At 32.7% G+C, this 21,051-nt stretch overlaps 2 protein-coding genes across 3 annotated transcripts; both read right to left on the reverse strand.

The window, feature by feature from the left end:
• Positions 1-2,892: 2,892 nt before the first annotated feature.
• Positions 2,893-9,492, reverse strand: LOC133701854 (putative disease resistance protein At4g19050). The gene is made up of 3 exons (XM_062125992.1): positions 9,354-9,492; positions 4,006-7,858; positions 2,893-3,206 (listed from the first exon to the last, which is right to left on the reverse strand). The coding sequence occupies exon 2, from the start codon at positions 7,854-7,856 to the stop codon at positions 4,056-4,058; it is 3,801 nt and encodes a 1,266-aa protein (XP_061981976.1). The 5' UTR covers positions 7,857-7,858; positions 9,354-9,492; the 3' UTR covers positions 2,893-3,206; positions 4,006-4,055.
• A 4,507-nt stretch (positions 9,493-13,999) lies between these two features.
• Positions 14,000-19,442, reverse strand: LOC133700812 (uncharacterized). 2 transcript variants are annotated; one of them, XM_062124489.1, is made up of 7 exons: positions 19,276-19,442; positions 17,907-18,206; positions 16,419-16,589; positions 15,121-15,207; positions 14,923-14,981; positions 14,378-14,528; positions 14,000-14,308 (listed from the first exon to the last, which is right to left on the reverse strand). In XM_062124489.1, exons 2-7 carry the CDS (start codon positions 18,195-18,197, stop codon positions 14,243-14,245), a joined length of 825 nt encoding a protein of 274 aa, XP_061980473.1. In that variant the 5' UTR covers positions 18,198-18,206; positions 19,276-19,442; the 3' UTR covers positions 14,000-14,242. The 2 variants fall into 2 exon arrangements, with proteins under 2 accessions (XP_061980473.1, XP_061980474.1); XM_062124490.1 differs by having other exon boundaries at positions 17,907-18,209.
• Positions 19,443-21,051: the final 1,609 nt, after the last annotated feature.

Below are 21,051 nucleotides of genomic sequence, written 5' to 3' on the forward strand. Positions count from 1 at the left end.
TTCATGGACTGTATAAAAGCTGGATTTGGCCTGAAAAGCATACGATGATTTAGCTTGATGCTACGATGGCACTTGGACTTGGAGGATCTGCTACTGTGTACGCTTGTAAATAAGCTCACCGGTCCTGTAAATTTTAGTAATTGAGGTAGCGGTTTTGATTTAAAGTATTTTAAGTTTAGAAATGTATCAAAATAATATATTTTTTTATTTTTAAAAATTATTTTTTAAGATCAGCACATCAAAACGATTTAAAAACATAAAAAAAAACATAATTTTTAGTTAAAAAACAAAAATAAATTCAAAATTTGAGGAAACACGATTTCAACCGCGTTTCCAAACGGACCCTTAGTCGTACACTAGATTTCTAGGTGTGAGCCGTAATGTTTTTTTTACTAGTTAAAAAAAAATAGGTGCAGCAAGCATGTTTTTAAAAAATAAAAATAATAATTCAGGGCATAGACTTGACTAAGCAGAAAAAACATGTATAATCTAGTCAAATAATAAACATTGAGCTAGCCTAAATGAATATGTTAAATATGCAAGTTATTTGAAACTAGATTTGTGGGCCGCGGGAGTAACATTTTTTTATCGGTTAAAAAAAGATGTTTGGGCAATGCAAGCTTGTTTTAAAGAAGTAATAAAAAAGAAACAAAACAAATTGCAATAAAAAAACAAAGATCAAATCCGATACATAAAAAATTAGAATTCTAAAATTAAAAAAAATCAATTTTATAAACTGCTTTAAATAAAATAAATAATAAGAAGAAACATGACCAAATATAAAGGAAAAACAAATTGAAAGGCTGCTTTAAAATTTTATAGGGTCAGACGCAAAAATTGAGAAGAAAAAAGAAAATAAAAAGAAAAAAGTAAAATCTATTGATGCTGAACTGGAGTTTTGTTCAACAAATGTATCATCCAAAAATAAAAAGATTGCCAAGATGATTCAAATATTACTCTAAAAACTACCATTTGGTCGCCTTAAACCTCTTCACATGCAAAATGACATAGAAAGCAACTCGCACATTGATGTGTGCAATGCAAATCAACTTAATTATATATGAAAAAATATAAAAATATATTTATTACTAAGTTGTATAAAAATATATATTTTATATAAATAATACTATATTTTAAAATTACTAAGTTATATTTCCATCAACTTGATTATATAAAAAAAACAGTGAAGATACCAAAATACTCCCGATTAATAGTGAATAAATTTTTTTTTGGGTAATTTAGTTATTTTAGTATGTATAAAAATAAAACTACAAAAACATCCGTAGGCATTGGTTTTAAAAAATAATTTCGAGGGCAATGTAGCTATTTCACCACGCATTAAAAATACAAAAAGATTAATACATCCCCGGACACAGGACCTGTGAAATATATCATGTTGCCCTTAATAGTTAGCTATTTGTTTTATTTTAAAAAGAGAAAAATGATCCTTTTCCTTTAATTGATATTTTTTTACACCCCCATTTAGATTTTTTTTTATATAATAATTATAATTATTATAGCTACGCATTTTCCACTACGCACTTGGATGATGAATTACCATGACTTCGATATGCTAAAACACCTTTTCTGAACCGCTACACATTTCTCCAGAACGGATTCAACAGGATGTCGAGACATGTTGTTGGTTGCTTCTGCTCTGGTTATGGCCGATATTTTTCCTTGAATAGAAGTTTTTCATGCCTTGTGGTTGTATTGGCAGCAATAATCACTTTGATATAGCTCTAGAAAACAAAGATAATTATCATATGTTATTTCAATCTTCTTTTTTCTTCCTTGTTTGAATTTCTTTTATTCTGCAGAAAGTACAATGAAGATGCTCAAGTACAAGAAAATGTATTTCTTGCCAAACTACTTAGAACCGAGTACAAATGCTAATGGACCAGGTACAACTATTTGATATATCAATGGAGTACAGTAACTCTTTAAAATATCAGCATAGCTGATCATGCCGCCAAAGTGACAAAAATGAGCGAAACACAAAAGAAACTAAAAACCAATCATAGTTTATACTACCATTAGCAACCGGGAATGAAATGCATAATTCTTGAAAACCCTGCAGTGAGGAAATAGAAACTGTCATCATGTAGAAGATATGTAATTTTAGTCTGTGAACTGTCATCAGAAAGAAGATATGTAGCTTTAGTTAGTGACAATATCACACTGTTATGAAGCAATCAACTTTGAGAGGAAGAAGAAGAAGAAAACCAGGTTAATCACCAGAAACACCCTTTGTCTGGCAGCAAAGAATCGAACAGATAACAAATACAGAAATAAACACGTTTTGAGGTCTTGCATGCTTTATCACATAAATGTACACAAAAGCTTCAACGGTAGAGACTCGCATTTCAGCTGCTTCTTCTCTCTCTGGGTTAAGGAAAGACTAAAGACAGCAGCATCGACAACACAATAAAAGAGAGGGAAACAAATAACGTTATGAGAACGCTGATATAGCCAGCCACGCAGCAACATCAAATATTACAATCCACCTACAATGATATCATAATGTGACTAATCAAGAATACCCAGTCCTGTACCCCAGGCAATATTCCTGGATGAATATCCGTCCACATTTTTTCCTTTTTTCTTTTTATTTAATTTTTTCTCTTCCTTTCCGGGCCGGATATGGGGAAGAGAAAAAACATCCAAGAACTTTAGGCTGGTATGTGAACCGAATAAAATACATGCTGCTTATAGTTTTCGATTTGCTTGACAAAGGACGAGCCTAGAGGCAGAATCAAGGGGCATAAGATTTAAAGAACTACGGTTTACTTAAGAGTAACCAGTGCCTTCAGGTTTTATTATGGATCAAGTAAATAAAAGAACCATAGTGTCCACAACTTCCCTTGTAATAACTTTTCACAATAAGTAAACATAGAATTTGGATTGTTTCTTATTCCTGAAATGTTGCTCACCACATAGTAAAGAAGTCCCATAACATGGAAACTCCGATATTTAACGTCAGTGTAAATTTCATGGAAAAACAAGTCTTGCGAAGGAGAAGAAAGATTACATGGAATAAAAGGATAGTCTGTTTCTTTACAAATAATAATTTTTGCCGACGTGAATCATATTTGCCTCAAAGGTACCGCAGCCTCCTTGCATCATGTAATGTCGATCGCCCCCCCTCACAATTTGTTGGATCAATACTTGGGCGCGGCGCTTTGTATCTAGCACAATGCACGCGACTGTCATACACAAGACAATAAAGAGTGTTAAAATAACTAATTAATAAAAAAGACTGGAGTTTCAAAGAACAAATTTCAGAAGAAGAAAAAAATAGCGTTAGAACAAGAACTACAATCATGCCCCTTTTTCATGGTTTCAGTGATCTACACTGAATTGGATGTGAAACAACTTTCGCTACAAGAATTCATTTTTTGTCCACATCCTGGATGGGATGGAGTAGGTGCTTTGTTTTCTTTTTGGAAGTAATCGCTGGCACCATCTTCGGTTGCTATCTCCTTAATAGCTTTTTGTAACTCTTGCTGTCATTTTTTTTCATATGAAATTGGTTGATTCATTAAAAATAAAAAGAAGACATCCAATCATCAGAAAGAGTAGCATGTAGGATTTATATCAATGCAGTTCAAAGTGATGTTCGCTTAAAAATACATTAAAATGAAATTTTTTAGTTTTTAAAAATTATTTTTGAGATCAATACATCAGAACGATCTGAAAACACTAAAAAAAATTTATTTTAAACAAAAAAAAATCAAAATTTTTAGAACATTCCCAAACACAACCTAAATCCAAAACTAGTTTGACAGGTCATACGAAAAATTACAGAGTTGTGTAAGAAAAGAAGTTGGGAGCATAGGACAGAAATAACATTGCAGAATTGAAAAGGGACTATCAGTAATTCAAAACCTTATAACTATAATGAAACAAGTCTCTGCAGGGATGTGAATTTTCAAAATATCTGACAAGATGCCAGAAAACATATAAACGTGGTGTTTAGCATGGCCAGTATGTCCATTGGTGTACCTTGTTGGCTGAGGGCCTTTTTCAGACTCAGAAACTGGCACAGAATGCTGTTATGCTCCAGTTCCTGCATCCTGAGCAGATGCATTTTGTCCATTTGAGAAGTCACCTGACACTTCCAGTTTCAGCTTTGGGCATGCAAAGACATTAGGCTTGACTTCACGTGGATATCGGGCCCCAAAATGTGTCAGCTCTGGCAATTCAAATAGATGCAGCTCTTGCAACTTTGGCAATTCGCTGTTGACTGAGCCATCACATTTAAAAACCATCTTTAATCTCTCACAAAATTTGATTTTCATTATTTTGAGGTTTTCCAGCCCTGACTTTAAAGGAAAAACCTCTTCCAGCATTGGACAACAATCCACATGCAGATGCTGAAGATTATTCAAGTTTATAGATCCCACTTTCCAACTGCATAGGCTCTTGAGTTTAGTAAGGTTTGAAACCCACAGAACCTCAAGATTTTCCCCCAGTTTGACATCTTTATGATCAGAGAAAATATTTTCCATTTCGGTGCATCTCTCTAACCAACAGTGTTTCAACTTCAAGGTGTCAGAGCCCAAACTAGACAAGCCTTTCATAAACCCATTTTCAACCAAAGAGATGCACTCTGTTTGCTCAAGGACATACTCCACACCAGTGGGATACTTTTCAAATCCACAGAGTTCTATAGCCGGAACATTACCACGCGGAAACTCTCTTATGTCAAAGTAAGCATCATTTGAGATAATATCCTCTCTCTGAAGATACATTCCACCACCATTAGCTTTCTCAACAGGAGGACAAATGCAGAAAAAAATTTGCTCCAGGTACTTCTTTAGCAAGCTGGCATCGTATTTCTTCAAATTTTGAAAAAACTCTGTCCCATTCACAACTATGGAAGGATTCTTACCAACTTCATCAATTTCATCAAGGTTAGAAAAGTCAAACTGACCTGGTAAGCGCTTAATTCTCTCCCAATCAACTTTGACTTTCAAGTTTGTCATATAAAGGTGCTTTAAATGAGCCATTTCTGAGATTTCATAAGGAAATTCTTTTACGCCACTCTCTGATATATCAAGAACCTCTAGTCGAATAAGTGATTTCAGGGATGGCAAGTTATGTAGGCGTGAACATTTTCTGAGCAAAAGCCTAGATAGGTGGCTAAGTTTTTCCAGGGATGATAGAGAGCAAACATCTGTCCCAGAAAGATCAAGAATCTCGAGTCCTGTAAGTTCTGTCAAAAACGGCACTGTTTCTAAGCCACGACAGCATTCCAGTGAAAGCTGCCTGAGCTTGGTGAATTTGGAAACAAATGAAAATTCTTGGAGAATGATATGAGATAGGTTGAGATTTTGAAGGTGAATCATGTGTGCAAAGAGATCTGATAGGATTTCACCTAAAGCCTTAGCACCACAAAGATCAAGCACCTCAAGCTTTGACAATGATTTTGAAGATGGAAGGATTTTGAGGTTCGTGCAATCTCTTAGTACAAGTTGACAAAGGCAGCTAGAATTTAGAGAACTTAGACTCTCAACCTTTGTTGCAGAGAGATTGAGTTTCTGAAGGCGAGACATGTTCCGGAATGATTGCACTTGAATTTCTGGTAAAGCAACACAACCAGAAAGATCAAGAACCTCCAGTTTTTGAAGGGCATTCAATCCCTGCAATCCATCCAGATTCTCACAACCAGAGAGATCTAGCTCCTTGAGTCTAGTAAGCCCTCCAACGTCTAGTTGTTCCAAGCATAAACAGCCCCTCAGCAATAGAAAACAAAGATTACAGAGGTTGGACAGAGATGGAAGACTTCTCACTTTGGTTTTTGAGAGGTTGATAGAATGAAGGAGGCTCAGATGGCTAAAGGATTTGTCGATGAATCTTTCCAAGCTAGAAGCATCAGAAAGATCAAGTACTCTGAGGCCAGTGAGGTTTTCTGTGCATGGAAGTTCTTTAAGTTTATGACAGCCCATCAAATAGAGTTCAGAAAGATTGCCAATGCAGGAAGCTGAATGCTTTCTTGTGATTCCTGATTGATCAAGGAATTTAAGGGCATTGATCTCCTTCAGTTGAACAGCATCTGAAAGATCAAGAATTTGGAGGCAAGGTAGATTTTCTAGCTTGGGCAGTCTTGATAAGCTTGTGCAGCCTCTCAATAAGATGCGTGTTAGATCTTCAAGGTCACTGATAAATGGTAAGCGTACAATCTGGGTATTGGAAAGATTAATAATTTTCAGTTTCTTAAAAATTGTAAAGCTTTTTTCTTGGACATTATTGAACAAGGTAGCATCAGAGAGGTCAAACACTTCAAGCTTTGAAAGTTCATGTATTTTTGGCAGACTTTCCAACCTCTTACATCTTCTCAGAATGAGCCAACGCAGTTCAATCAGTTTGGAAATAGTAGGAGGTAAGTCTTGAAGCTGGGATCCAGATAAGTTGAGACTCTGAAGTTGAGTCAGTTGTGCAAAAAAATCATCTGAGATTTTTGTCAAGGAACTAGCCCCAGATATCTCAAGAACAGTTAACTTCTTGAGCTGCGAGATGTGATCAATGTTGTCTAATAGATCACAGCCTCTGAGCACAAGCACATGCAGGCATTTCAATTGAGACAAAGATGACGGCAATTGTTTGAGTTTGAGATCAAAAACAGCAAGTACCTCAAGTCCATCCATGCGCTGAAACAATTTTTCAGGGACTTCCCTTAAAAGACGGCTTCCATGAATCAGTAATGCATGGACCTCTTTCCCTTTTTTACCACTGCACAGTGTTTTTATCATGCCATCCATAGGTGTGATTTTGTCAAGTCCTTTCAATTCACCACCAGGTACCAAGCTAGCCAGTCCAAGATTGGCTGTCCCACTGAATCCACCCAAGCGATTATCAACAATGCTCTGTGTTGCACCTTCAAGTATCACAATATTATCCTCTTGTATCTTAAGCATGTGACGAACCAAAAGCTGCATCAAAACAGAGTGTCCTTTCTCATAAGCCTTCTCAACATCAGTAACGGGATCAAAATAGCCTTCCATTATCCAGTAAGTGATCAACTTGTTGTAGTGCAGGCCGCCATAGTTATGAAAGAATTCTCTACAATGCCAAAAGCAATCAGTTACTACACCACTGGGTAACATTCCATATGCACAGTGCAGGAACGAAGATACATCCTCTGCTGCTTCTTCCAAAGCACCATCTAGATCGCGTTCTCCAACTTGATTTAGGGCTTCAGCCATCAGGATGATTGCGGCCGGTAAACCCTTGCTCTTTTCAGCAGTAGCTTCGGAGAATTTTTCAAAAGCAGAAGATTCAGAAACTCGTGTCACTACTCTTTTCCTCAATAAAGACAATGAGTCTACTTCAGACAGGGGTTCAATCTTAATCTCTCCCTGGGAAGTCTCAGCAGTCTGTCCATCATCAATGTTTCTTCTGGAAATTAAAATCTTCAGTTTGTGTTGCAAGTTCACACTACACAGAGGTTCCAACTCCAGCAAGTCCTTGCTTCCATATATCTTGGGCTCCTCATCATCCAGAATTAGCAGAAGAGGCTTGTTTTCTTCTCCGATCTCTTCAAGCTTTTCTGATACTTTCTTCTTCAAGTTATCGGGGCTTTCCTCCTTCTCCTCATCAATGTAATCTTCTTCCAATTTCTCGATAGTGGACAGTAGAGACAACTGGTGAGCAATAATCTTGTAAAGCGACATGTTATCGTGTTTTACAGTCATGGATACCCAGAGAACAGCATAACCCTCAGTGATTGCATATTCTCTAGTCTGCTCTGCCATCCATGTTTTCCCTACTCCAGCACTGCCAACAAGAATAAGTCTTGGTTCATCGTCTTCTTTCAACCAGTTCACTATCTTTTTCCCTGTCTTCGAGTCCATTGCTGATACAAATTAACCAAGAATGACAAAAGGAAGATTATGATTAAAAAGAAATAAAGAAAGAAGGACAGAAAGAAAGAAATTAATAAATAAAAACATGGCCTAAAAGTTACCATGAATACAACAATTACTACAACTTTGATAGTACCCAGTAAATCCATTTTCTTTCTCAACGTGCATGTGTGTGTGTGTGTGTAAAAAGCCATCTCAAACTCAATTTCAAAAACATCCTGGTTTCTTTTTTTTCACTCTTTGTGCATTAAGAAATTGTGATACTATGACTTGACAATCTATGCTTAAGGAACTCTATAGGAAGGAATTGTTGTGGACGCCTTACACCCTATAGAAAGTAAGAAGTATAGAAAAGCCTCAGGGTTACAAGAGTTTAAATCATGAAAAAGAATTGCAGACTTGTTCATTTGCACAATCAATCAACAGAAAGCAAAATCTATCTAATTCCATTATATAAAACTTGTCTAAGCCTAACTTGCAAGCAGGCTACAGAAATCCAAACACTAAAAAAAAAGTAGCCTTAAGCTAACTTCATATAGAATTGAAACAAGCTTTATCCAAGATATTGACAGATTAAGGATCTTATGAATGAGAAACTAACTGATTAAAGTAGTTCACTTTTCAATAGTCTTTTTTTTTTGGATAGAAGGATGTTTAAATTTAAATAAAAAAATTCATGATGAAAAAAAAATAACCAGTAATAATACATTTCAAAAGTTTCAGCTTTTGTTAGCTTTTTATGCTAGGCTAGTAGAGTGTTTTGACTGATTTTGATTGTTGAACTATCATATATCACCAAGGGAATAAATAATCTCCGATTTTTTAGCCATTATTTTTGTCTCTGTATGTTTTGAGTTCCTAGTTCATGTTACTGACATATCTCGAAGTGATTAGAATTTGAAGCGGAAAAATTAAAAAGATCTATTTTCTTCTCAAATTCTCATCCATAATTTCTGTTGATAGGTTAAATCCTTTTCTCGATGATCTAAAATGGCATGAAAAGAAAAGAACTGTTCATGCATCAATTGTAGACTCGATCTAACTCATCATGAACTCATTCTTTCCTATTCTGACAGGGCCACATCCTAAAAGAGACATCCCCTCCCCCCATCTTTGCTTTCCACCCCTAAAATCTCACCTTGATCCCTCAACAAGATCAAGAATTTTTACTCTTCCCCTCAGCAAAAAAATAATAAAAAGATGTAAACCTTTTCCTCTGTCCTTCAACTCTCAAAGAACATCAGCATTAACCTCATGTTTCATTCATTGCTACATCAAAAGGACCCAGCAAGTCTAAGAAATCTTAGCAAAAATGGTAAAAAATAAAAAAAATTGTTTCGGTAAGTAGGGAAAAGTAAAAAGACAAGATCTTGCATGTAAATCACTTTCATAAACAATGAGATGCTTATGTGCTATGTTTCTGTTTATGGGACAGACACAGAACTACTAAGAAGTATGAGAAAGGAAAGATGACAATTTAAAAACCTGGGTATGCTTTGGTTTGAGCTGAAAGCGCCCTTGTTTCTCAACAGAGTTCTCTGCAATGGGCACTGGTAGCACGGCTCTTGTTTTATTTCCTGCACTTATCAATCCTGATCGGCGTTGAACTGGTAAAGGAATCAGATCTTTTGGTGAACTTGAAAAAATTAAAATAAATATTTAAAATTTTAATGTTTTATATAAAAAAATTAATAAATAATTATTTCAAAACATTTTTTATTTAAAAGATTTTATATTATTTTTAAAATTAAAGTATTTAAACTAAAAGGAATTTTTTTATTCAACATTAAAAAAATATATAATTTTTTCTTTGTAAAGGTATAATATATATACTAAAAAACTTTAAATTTTATATTGAAAAAATAATATTTTTTTTGTGAACATAAAATATATATTAAAAAATTTCAAATCCTTAAAAAAATAAAATAATCTTTTAATATTTATATAGTAAATTTTAAAAAGAATTAAAAACCAACCCAAAAATATGAAAAAAATAATCTCTTACTAAGAGAAAAAATACATTTAAAAAATAAAAAGTTTTTATCAAATTTTGTTGGGTCGCTTGGGTAACGGATAAACCAAGTGGGTTAACCGGGTTTAACTGTTTTTTATTTTTATCAGTTTTTTATCTTATCCAAATTAGTTTAATTACTAAATTAACCAGATTTCATGTCGACCTGTTGAACTAATCTGAGTGTAATAACTATGCCATAAAATTAACTGAGACCTCTTTTTTTTTTTTTTTTTTTTTGAAGTTTTACTTGTTGAGCGATCTAGGTTTAATAAATTTACCACAAAGTTGACTGAGACCTCTCTCTCATTTATTTCTTGGAGTTCTAAATTTAGTCCTCAAACATCACAGCTTATCAATCATACACTTCACCCAAATCATTACAGATTTGAGAAATAAGAACCCTCTGCTGACATGATCGCTTTGCACGGACCTGTATCTAAGCAAGTATTTAGAATAGGGTTGACTTGGGGGGTCCAGTTAAGATCATTTTTGTTTGAGAAGAATCTTTATACTTTAGGGACTCAATTGAGATATAGGTTATAGTTTTGATATTAATTAACGTATAGCTTGCCCTTTATTTTTCCTCTTAGAGAAAACTACAAGTTACTCCTTCAATTTCAATTTCAATTTCAATTTAAAGCTGGAAGTCCAAAAAATATTGAAATCTCACTATTGTATGTATTGGGAGACAAGTTCAAAATTTGAAACAATATTTTAAGTAGTAGGTTATTTGTCTTTATGTTGCGGGATTGGATTCCGTGGTAGGTGGGTTTGATGCATACACATGAATTTTTTTTAATAAAATTTTATTTCCAAGTATTTTAACTATAGTAAATGTTTTTTCTTAAAAAAAATATATTGGCATGAAGAGCTCGTTGTATTTCTATACATAGATTACTATTTACCGTATCAATATAATTATTGTTTTGCCCTTCAAGCATAAAACAATGAAGTTGTTAATAGGGGTAATTTGATCTTTTTCATATGGGCATTGGTCATTATAAATTTGATCATGGACAATTCCACTTTTTATCTTTTAAATGCATTTGTAAAGATTATATTATTATTGAAAGCAAAAATTTTAAAAAATATTAATCAAAAACAATTTAATATTTTTATCTTTTATATGCGCAATGCAAATACTATATTACTTTTAAAAGCAAAAGGATTTAAAAGGTTATTAGGAGACAATTCAATATTTTTATTTTTCTAATATGCACATTGTAAAAACTATATTACCATTGCAAGTAAAAGTTGTCAAGCTTGCCTCCAAGGGCTTTTTGGTATTTTCAAATTGATTTTTTAGTTATTAACAAGTTGATCGGGGCGATTTGATTTTTTGACAAATATAAATATTATTTTAAAAAGAGTTTCGGTGCGTATTAAGCAGGCGCCAACCAGTGGACAATGTGTGTATTATTGTCTCACACCCAAACATCGACTTCAAGGGTAATGTTGAAAGCATCTCATTGTGATCTTTTTGTTTGCGCCTCGTGTCTACACAATTGAGTAGCAATTGAGTTTTAATAGACTTTTTTCTTCTCCTTGTTTTCTTTCTTCTCCTTGCCAAAATACAAAGGTGTCCTTTCAATTTTTTTTATATACAATCTAGTCTTTATTTTTTTATTACTATTTGTTTTGTTTTTTTCTATCTTATTTTGATTGATTTTTTTATTCAATTTCTTATTTCATCATTTCATTTTATTTTTATATCAAATCTAGTCCTCATTTTTGTTATTATTATTTGCTTATTTTTTTTTCTAATTAAATTTTATTTTTAATTTCATCCATCAACATTTGATTTCAAAATTTTTTATATCAAATTTAATCATCATTATTTTTATTGCTATTTATTTTGTTTGAGATCTTTTTTATTTTATTTTTTATAAATTTTTTACTTCAATGTTTGGTTGATTAAGAATTTTACTGTGTTATTTTTTAAAATTTAACTTCTATGGGATTGGTCTAGGCTCATGACTAGGATCCCTGACTTCGAAGGTTAACATGAGTTAACTTTGTCTTTTTTAAGTAATTTTTTAAATTAATTTTTTTTCAATTCCTTTATTTAGCATTTGATTTATTGGGAGTTGATCTTTGTGTTTTTTTTTACTTTCTTTTTTATGGTGTTATCTCAATCTTATACTCAAGATCGCAGGGTTAGCGGGTTAACTCGGGATAAATTGAATTTTTTTTGTTGTTTTTTATTAAGTTTTATTCTAGTTTCGCCCTTTAATATTGAGTTATTTGGTAATTGAGCTTCATAAGTTTATTCAATTTGCTTTTGACGAGCTTCATGGTTTTTTCATGCTGTCATTTTATTTATTGCTATTATATTTTATTTATTTGTATTATTTAAATTAACAGAACTTATTAAACTTAATTGGTTGAATAACTTGAATCTCATATTTGTTTTTAGGTATTTTTATATCATCTTACCATCTTTTTTATATTAAAAAAAAACTGACCGGTTCTGTGTAGTACTAAATACTAAGAAAAAAAATAGAGGTATTTTTTAATCAATTATTCTTTTATATATACTTAACGAGATGGTGGGGTGGGTGGGGTGACAACTTTGTTTCTATTTAAAACAAATAAAAGGAAATAAAGAGATGGTGGGTGGGTGGGTGGGATGACAACTTTGTTTTTATTTAAAACAAATAAAAGGAAATAAAGAGATGGCGGGTGGGTGGGCGGGTGGGTTGGGGTGACAACTTTGTTTTTATTTAAAATAAATAAAAGGAAATAAAGATATATGTTGATGCTAACACATATAGTGAGTTTATCAAGTTAATTTAATTGAGTTTTTTTTTTTTAATTTTTTTATTTGATTAATTAAAAATTAAGTTTTATAATTTATTTTATTTGCTTTCTATTGGATTATTCTGTTTTTATGGCCTTAAACTTTAACATTAGATTGATATTGATTGAGAATTGAACTTTGTAATCTATTTTGATTTTTTTTTCCTAAAAGGTTATCTTTATATGATTTAATTTGTGGGTTTGACAAGATAACTCGGTCTTTTTTTAGGTCATTTTTTCAATTGATTTTAATTTTTAATTTTGTCCTTCAATATTTGGTTGATTGAGAACTAAACTTCATAATTTGTTTTGATTTGTTTTATATGGGTATTCATAGTCTCATAAACCGAGTTGCGGATTTGAGATGTTAACCCTTGTTGACATATATAAATCCAATATATTGCTATATTAATATTAAAAAAAAGATATGATCTTAATTTTTTTTTAATCAAACTATATTTATACATGTCTTCCAGATTGCTTTTGAATTCGCAAAGTCAATCAGTTACATCGGGTCAACCCTCACACAATTAATTTTTTTTGCAAAAAAAATAAAATATTGACAATATCTGAATATTTTTTTTATGTTCAAGAAAAATTCAACCTGCCACGTAACTTAGCGCAGATGAATATCTAGTTTACTTGGTTATTAGCACAATAAGAATACAAAGAATGAATGAAAGAAAGAAAACCTTGCTAAGCTAATAATCAGTCTGTCAATATATGAATATAGACATCTTAACCACTTTGATTATTATTATTATTATTATTTGTTTAATAAGTGTTCATATGACAGAGTGGGAGCATTCCGTAGTATGATTTCTGGTTTTATTTTTAAATTAATCGTTCGTTGACCAGGCTATTTCTTACTTCATTTTTGGCAATTATTAAAACTCAAGTTGCGCAACATGGTATAGATTAATGTGATAAATAATCATAATGCATTCACATTGTAATTGGTGTGTTTTTTTAATTTTAAAAAATAAAAAATATTAGGGACAAAAAATAAATGTTTTTTTTTTAATTTATGGAATGAGCAATGAAGTCAATACATGGTGATTTTAGAGACTCAATGGGAGCAGCACTCAGTCGAATCTTTAAGGAGAAATTTTAAACCGAGAGTCAATCATGGTCATCTATGTTAAGTCATACTCATGGCATACATACGTGAGTTCTCATGGATACCTAAGGTCAAACGTATTTCCAAACTGCTCCCAAGTCTATGAAATGTAGAACTGATAACATAAGCGCAAGGCTGGTAGTATATCTTGTTACAGCCCCACTTGAAAAAATGCTTTGGTTGATCTCAAGTTTCACATGCACTTCAAAAAGAATGATTTAATTGCCTGAATTCTCAATGATCTCCCCTTGCTAGCTACATAAATTCATGATGTTGAATAGAGTGTTTAGACAAATGAGAGGAAACAAAATAGAAAGGAAAGTATGTTTCTGAAAAATCAGCGACAGTTAATGCCAAGCCCTCGCAGCTCAGGATCACAGCTCTGATTATACTAAATGCACCACCTCGTCATTTGTTTGCACGAGCAATAGATGTTTGCTATTAGAGGAGTCTAGCCTTCTCCGCTGCTTCAGCATAGTAATACAATCTCCAAACTGTTGCGTTATCCTGCAACACATTTGAAGGATTAGAATTCTAAATACATTTTCCAAAACTTATGTTGCTGCACTTTACTACCTTTTCTTCTAAATTGACAAAAATTTCATCATGGTCTTGGCTTTCTATTGGCTTGCTACGTTGAACAATCTCAACTACCCGGTCAAGCTTCTTCGGTGGTAGCTTCTTAATTAGTTTTTGAAGTTGCTGCTTCTCAGTATGAGTCATTGGCCTGCAAGTTGTAGTTGGCATTGTGAGGCAAGGAAAAACAGTTTTAAAACTTAAAATACATTGCTTATACAGCACATATTTTTATCTCAGAAATCAGAATGAGAGCTACTGTAACATGGATTTTTATTTCACCAGTTTGGAATTAGGCACCTTGATTAATCAAACAATGTTTATCATTTTGCAGATAGACCACTGAATTGTGCATTATCCACTAAAATATTGGCCCATCATTTTTGTTTTTCAGCTTGATTCGTAATTTCTAAAACCATCAGATTCATACCAGCCAAACACAGTTAGAAAAGGATAATTATATTAGGTTTATAAAATCGAAAGCATATGAAGAAAACAGAAAGCTACCATACCAACTTTTTTTCTGTTCCATGAGATGATATTACCTGCAGTTAGATGCCACTGCATCAAGAAGTTCTTCAAGCTTTTGCTCCATGTGTTCCAACTAAAATGTGAAAAAATAACCTCAGTTCGGCTATTGATCACGTATAACAGCTTCTCAAAGCACACAGCAAACTCTTAATTCTGAGCAACATGTGATATTGAAGAAATGGTACAGACAACATCAATTTTGAAAAGCTTACTGTTGAAAGTAGTTCATCAGAATATTTCTTCAGTGTCTTCTCAACATGGGAGCTGTTATTCTCTAGAAGGAACTTCATATCATCATCCTAAATGACAGATACATTCATCCATGCATTAATACTTGATATATCAACATATAATTAATATATTTCATATAATATAGGCTTTAGCAACCGGGAAGACAAATATCACGAAGGCACATGCAAACATATCCACAATCTCAATATTGCCAGTTCATTGTTATTTGTTTTATTCTCTCATAATATATACACATTACCAGCAAAAAAGACACGTCTACTTATTAATTCTTTATCAGTTTGCTTTTACTGCAAAGGGGTAAAAGGATAGTTTAAGAAAAGAACAGAAAACAGTAATTCTATTAAAACCAGATCAAGCAATATTTAGTTCCAGTAAATCTCCAAGTCATAAAAAAAAGTTCAGACAATACAAGCTTGCCAGTATCAAAGCAATATCAAGATGCATGTCTGTTTATGTGTATCCGTGAAGAGGAGATTGCTTGAAAATGAGTTTCTTAAAAAGAGAATATTAGTATGAGAACAAACAATTTCTTACAACATATGTTTTGCCAACAAGTTCAAAATGGTTGTCATTATCTTGAAAAAAATGATAATTTAATTTTCACACTTTTAAACACAATATTTACTGGAATAGAATTCCTGTATATTTACATGAAGAAAGATTTGCATCAAATTGACTTGAGATCGCCATTTTATCCATTGTCATCCTGAAGATTTATCTTGTACAGATAGATCTATATCTTTATTTTGGGAATGGCATGGAGTTTGAATTTGAGTGTTTTTTGATAGGGAAAGTTTTTTCAAATTATGAAATGTATGTCTTATCACATTCAATGACACACAATTAAAGGATGAAGTAATTAATAAAAGCCCAATCACAAGCTGTCATGCCATTTAGAAAAAATAAATTTAGCAAAAGTTTAAGTATCTCTAGCATTACTCTTGATTTTTGGAATGGGATGGAGTTCTCCAGTAAGGAGTTTCCATAAACCAAACTCAAACAGAAAATCAAACACCATGGCATTCACAAAATCAAACACAATAATGACATTGGAGCAAATGCCTTGAAAGATGATATCTACAGTTTCCATATAACAAACCCACACATATTAAACCAGGAAGTGAGACCGCATGATTATTAGTCACAAGTATTTTAAACTGAATATAAATGCCACAGTTTTCGTTGCATTTTATTGCATGTTAAGACATCAACAGATTAAAGGTAGATAAATGACAAAAGGAATTTAGGGGTGTATAACCTCTGTAGAAGAGTTAGAAGGACTAGCAGCCAAAGGAGTGTTGGTTGATGAGGAATATGAAGAAACCATAACTTTCTGAGAGGGAACTTGCTTTGCATCAGCTTTAGATAATGCAGGTCTTGCTGTGAGCTGTGATTGTAACCGGCACATGGATAAGACCGGATCAAGCATCTGTTTCAACCATATCAAAGAATTATTTCTTGCTAATAATACTGCCATTAAGCTAACTGAACAATGTGCACATGCAGAAAGTGAGGAACAAATGAGATGAGGCGCCACATGATTGGACACATCAAACATGACAGGCGGTGAACATAAAGCTAAGCAATTTTCATTATGTTATGTAATAGACCAAACTTTTTGTAAGCTGCTATGATGTTAAATAATTTTTTTATGACTTCAACTGGCAACATTATTTATCTACCTCTCTCACTGCTTCAGTCTAGTTATACATCCTCATCATTGCATGCACAACCTTTGCTAGACATGGCCAAAGTTCAGAAACCCCTTCCTCAACTTACATTTAATAGAAGCCACTTCCACCAGACACATTACAACAGATGCAATCATTTCTGATTCAATCCTTTTTTGTGTTTCCATACATCATCTACCTTTAAACCTTTTCATTTCAGCTAATACTGCACTCTAAACACACATGTTCATACCAAACACTCTGCTTTCTTTCCAATATCTTCCCTGATGTTCCTTGTTTTGTTTTGTATCTTAGGAACCAATAATGGTCATGATGAGGCACCCCTGCTTCATCAAAACAAATAACAAGCCCTGTAGTCTTGGCTTTGCTAAGTTCAAAGTTTATATATTTTTGGTCAGGAAAAAAAAACTACTAATTCCAAGACAAATAGAATCTAAACCTCTCGTGGTAGGAAATGTTAATAACACAGAATAAGTACCCATATGAAAACAGATCTCACTGAATATCCATCGAGTTTTTTTTCCTCTCAGCTTCTTTGGTTAGATGAGGAAATGGATTACCAAAGCAAATTGCAAGGCACACCTCACAGAGACCTTTAAGATTTCCCAGTCAATTGTCATTAAAGAGCTTGCAAGAATAACTTCTCCTCCTTCCTTAATCTCATCATCCCTAACCACAATGTTGCAATCTACACCTAGGTACCCTTAACTTTTTTGTATCTCCAGAATTAAGAAAGTGTCTTCAATTCTGAAGAGAAGAATTTATGTATCCTTCAAAAAACTTTGAAAATGTGTCCCACCTGTCTTTATTATGAATCATTGTCCTTTGCTGACTAAACTGACAACAAAAAAATTAAATCAATAAACCAAAGGAATATGCCCCATCTCACTATCTACCTCCAAGAGAATACATCATATATTCCAAGAAAAAAATAATCATTTTTCCATAGAAGGAATATCACAAGTAAAACAACCACACAGCATCTATCAAATTGCAAACTTTGTACAATGAAATATGAACTTTCCTTCATTCTACAGAAGAGAGAGGGAGTGTACCTCATTGACTTCTGATGTTAGAACCACCACAGATTGCTGAAGACGTAACTTCAACATTTCTCTTTGGAAATCCGAAAGCCGTGGTCCAACAGAATTACTAAAGGAAGAACCCAAATCACATCTGGGTTGAAGCCTGTCCTCCCATTTGGCATGCTCATGTTTATTTCCAAGAATTTCAGCAGTTTGTGAAGTCAAAAAATGGTTATCCTCATCTTGCAACAATCGTTCTACTTCGCTTGCATAGTAACTGAAGTGATCTGGTCCAAGTTTACCCCTTAAATCTTCTGACATAACAAAGACCTACTATAGCATATGATGATAATATTCAGTAAGAAGAAATTTCCAAATTGGATCAAATTATAGATACTTGATCCCTGATAAATAATCGAGTAAAGGGAAAAATGAAAACAAACCCTTCCTCAATATACATGCTAGACACGATTATAACATGATATATGTGCTAGATAGGAATTCACTTAGAATAAAAGGAAAGAAATTTATTCTTTTTGCTGTACACACATGAACCCAAAGCAAACTTCCCATAATTAATGGCCCTTTGAGGAGAGGCGGGGAATCATGCTCGAATCCTAGCCTTGAGAACACTGGAGGGCGAGCAAAGGGACCTTTGCATCATTTCAAATTGAAAGAAAGACAAAATCCCATAGCCTCAACCTACTTTGTGTTGGTCATGGACTAAATATGGATTTCGCAAAAATTATTACGCTCGTTTCTCTCATATAAGAAAATAAAATATCATAGACATTGGAATGCACAAAAGAATAAGTGATCCTCCAGAGTAGAAAATACACACACACACACACACACACACACACACACACACACACACACACACACAGAATTAACACTCAAATAACTGGAAAGGGGGGAATCTAGTTTCTACCGCAACAATTTTCCTTGGCAAGATGCGATAAATAAAGATTATGTAGATACACCAAATCACTAAAAGAATGATACAATCCCACGAAATCTTATAGCCCGTCCTTCTCCACAAGCCCAAAGGAAAAAAATCAACGAAATCTGTCACTTTATTAAAAGACCAAACAGAGCAAACAAATTGAGAGGCCTTCTATCCCAGGTAATGCGTAAAAGACAAAGGGCAAACATTCAGAGGCAAAGCCCGGTGAAGTGTGACGTCTCCTAATCTTCCACAAAACGATCATTAGTATTAATTCTATAGAGCACCATTGCCCAAATGAAAGAAAGCATAGAATCATTCACGATAAAGAGAAATTTAAGGAAGGCTGCTTCTAGATTAAGAGTCAAGTGCAAGGAAAAAAAAGCACCATCAATAACCATGGAAATTGCTTAAAATCAAACACTGTTGTAGATGAAGAGATTCAGAGATTACCTTGCTTACTTCGCCTCCATCGGGTTTTTTTTTTTTTTTTGACGCGGGCGATGGTGTTGCAATGGAGAGTTAAGTTGCTGAATGCAAAAGGGCTTCTTCTTTTTAGTTTCAAAATTTATTTATTTTCTTCAATCTTTTCGTAAAAAATAAAATGATCTGTCGATTGATTTGTGTTTGGCACCTGGCATCGGCTTTTAATTAGACGTGGCCGCGGTGCTTCAATTTTCTCCCCGTAAAAAACATTGCCTCAGGTGACGTAAGCACGTTTCAAATTTTAAAAAAACCAATAACTCATGTTATACTTTTGATTGAGTTTAATAAGATAATTTTAATTGAATTAAATAATAATAAAAAATAGACAATAAAAATAAACAGATAAATTTTTTAAAAGAAAATATCATAACAATCTGAAAATAAACTTTTAGAAGTAAGAAATTGAATAAAAATTACACAAATTATTGAGTCAACTTGAGATAACATTATAAACATGTAACCTTGATAATAAAAAGTGAGCCAACCCATGTTAACCCACAAAACATCGTTTAGATCATGGAATCGGGATAGCCCGATAACAAAAATATTGAAGAAAACTATAAAGTCAATTTTTTTTTAAAAAAAACTAATGTCGAATGAAATCAACAAATAAAATAAGCCAAAAAATGAATATTAACTCGTGTTAGTTTTTTAAACTCGTGACCTGAGTCATTAGACTGGAAGCAATATTCATGAAAAAATTATGAAGTTCAATCCCTAAAAAATCAAACGATGAAATAAAAAAAAAGATAAAACAAAAGCAATTAAAAACATCAGCGTGAAAATCAAAATAAAAAATAAATTAGAGGGAAATTGTAAATCTTTTACTTGAATTTTTAATTGAAAAGAAAAATAACAAAAAAATTAAAAGAATAAGGACCAAAATGAAAAACAAAAACAATACACCATAAACTTGGATTGAATGATGAAATTGAAAATCAATAAAACTTTTACAAAAAGAACAAGAAAAAAAATAGAAATCAAAAGAATAAGCACCAAAATAGAAAAAAATATATATAACAAATTGGAATTAAAAGACTAGATTTAAAATAAACATAACTTTTACAAAAAAACTAAGAGCAAAAATCAAAAGAATAAAGACCAAAACTAAAATATCAACAATAATAAGGACGAACCTATAATTTGTAGGGGAATGAGAGAGAAAATAAAGGGAAAAAAAAAGGTTGATTGGTGACAAACCCCGTGCCAGGACGTGCTATACTAGGAGGAAAAGGATAAGACAATACTTCCAACGACCCGACAAAAATATATTTTATGCCACCAGGAGGCACCTCACTTGTTGTTAAAGTGTGTGGGTATCTCCCACGATATGATGCTTGCGGAAACAATCTTTTTAATTTAATTAGTATTTATCTCTATTAAAAGATTAAAAAGTTATTGGCAAACCTAATAACCACCAAAACAAAAAAAAAGTTGAAGTGAAAAGACTAAAGAACCAATTTAGACATGATTTTTTTTTTCCAATGGCAAGCTTGTTATTTTACTATATTTTATGAGATAAAAAAACAATGTAATTTATTTCTTAACTAATTAAATATGAAAGAATAAAATTAGGTGATAAGGATAAAAAAAAAATTAATATGTGTCAAATCAAGTTAAGATGACAAATTTATAATCCAAGTAATAAGGACAAGATAACTGAAAAAAATCACAAATTTTAATACTCAATAAATTTTTTAATTTAAACTATGTTAAATATTTTAATTATAAGTTTATAGTTGT

Source organism: Populus nigra, chromosome 8 (genome assembly GCF_951802175.1).
Source record: "Populus nigra chromosome 8, ddPopNigr1.1, whole genome shotgun sequence".
Taxonomy (NCBI): Eukaryota; Viridiplantae; Streptophyta; class Magnoliopsida; order Malpighiales; family Salicaceae; genus Populus; species Populus nigra.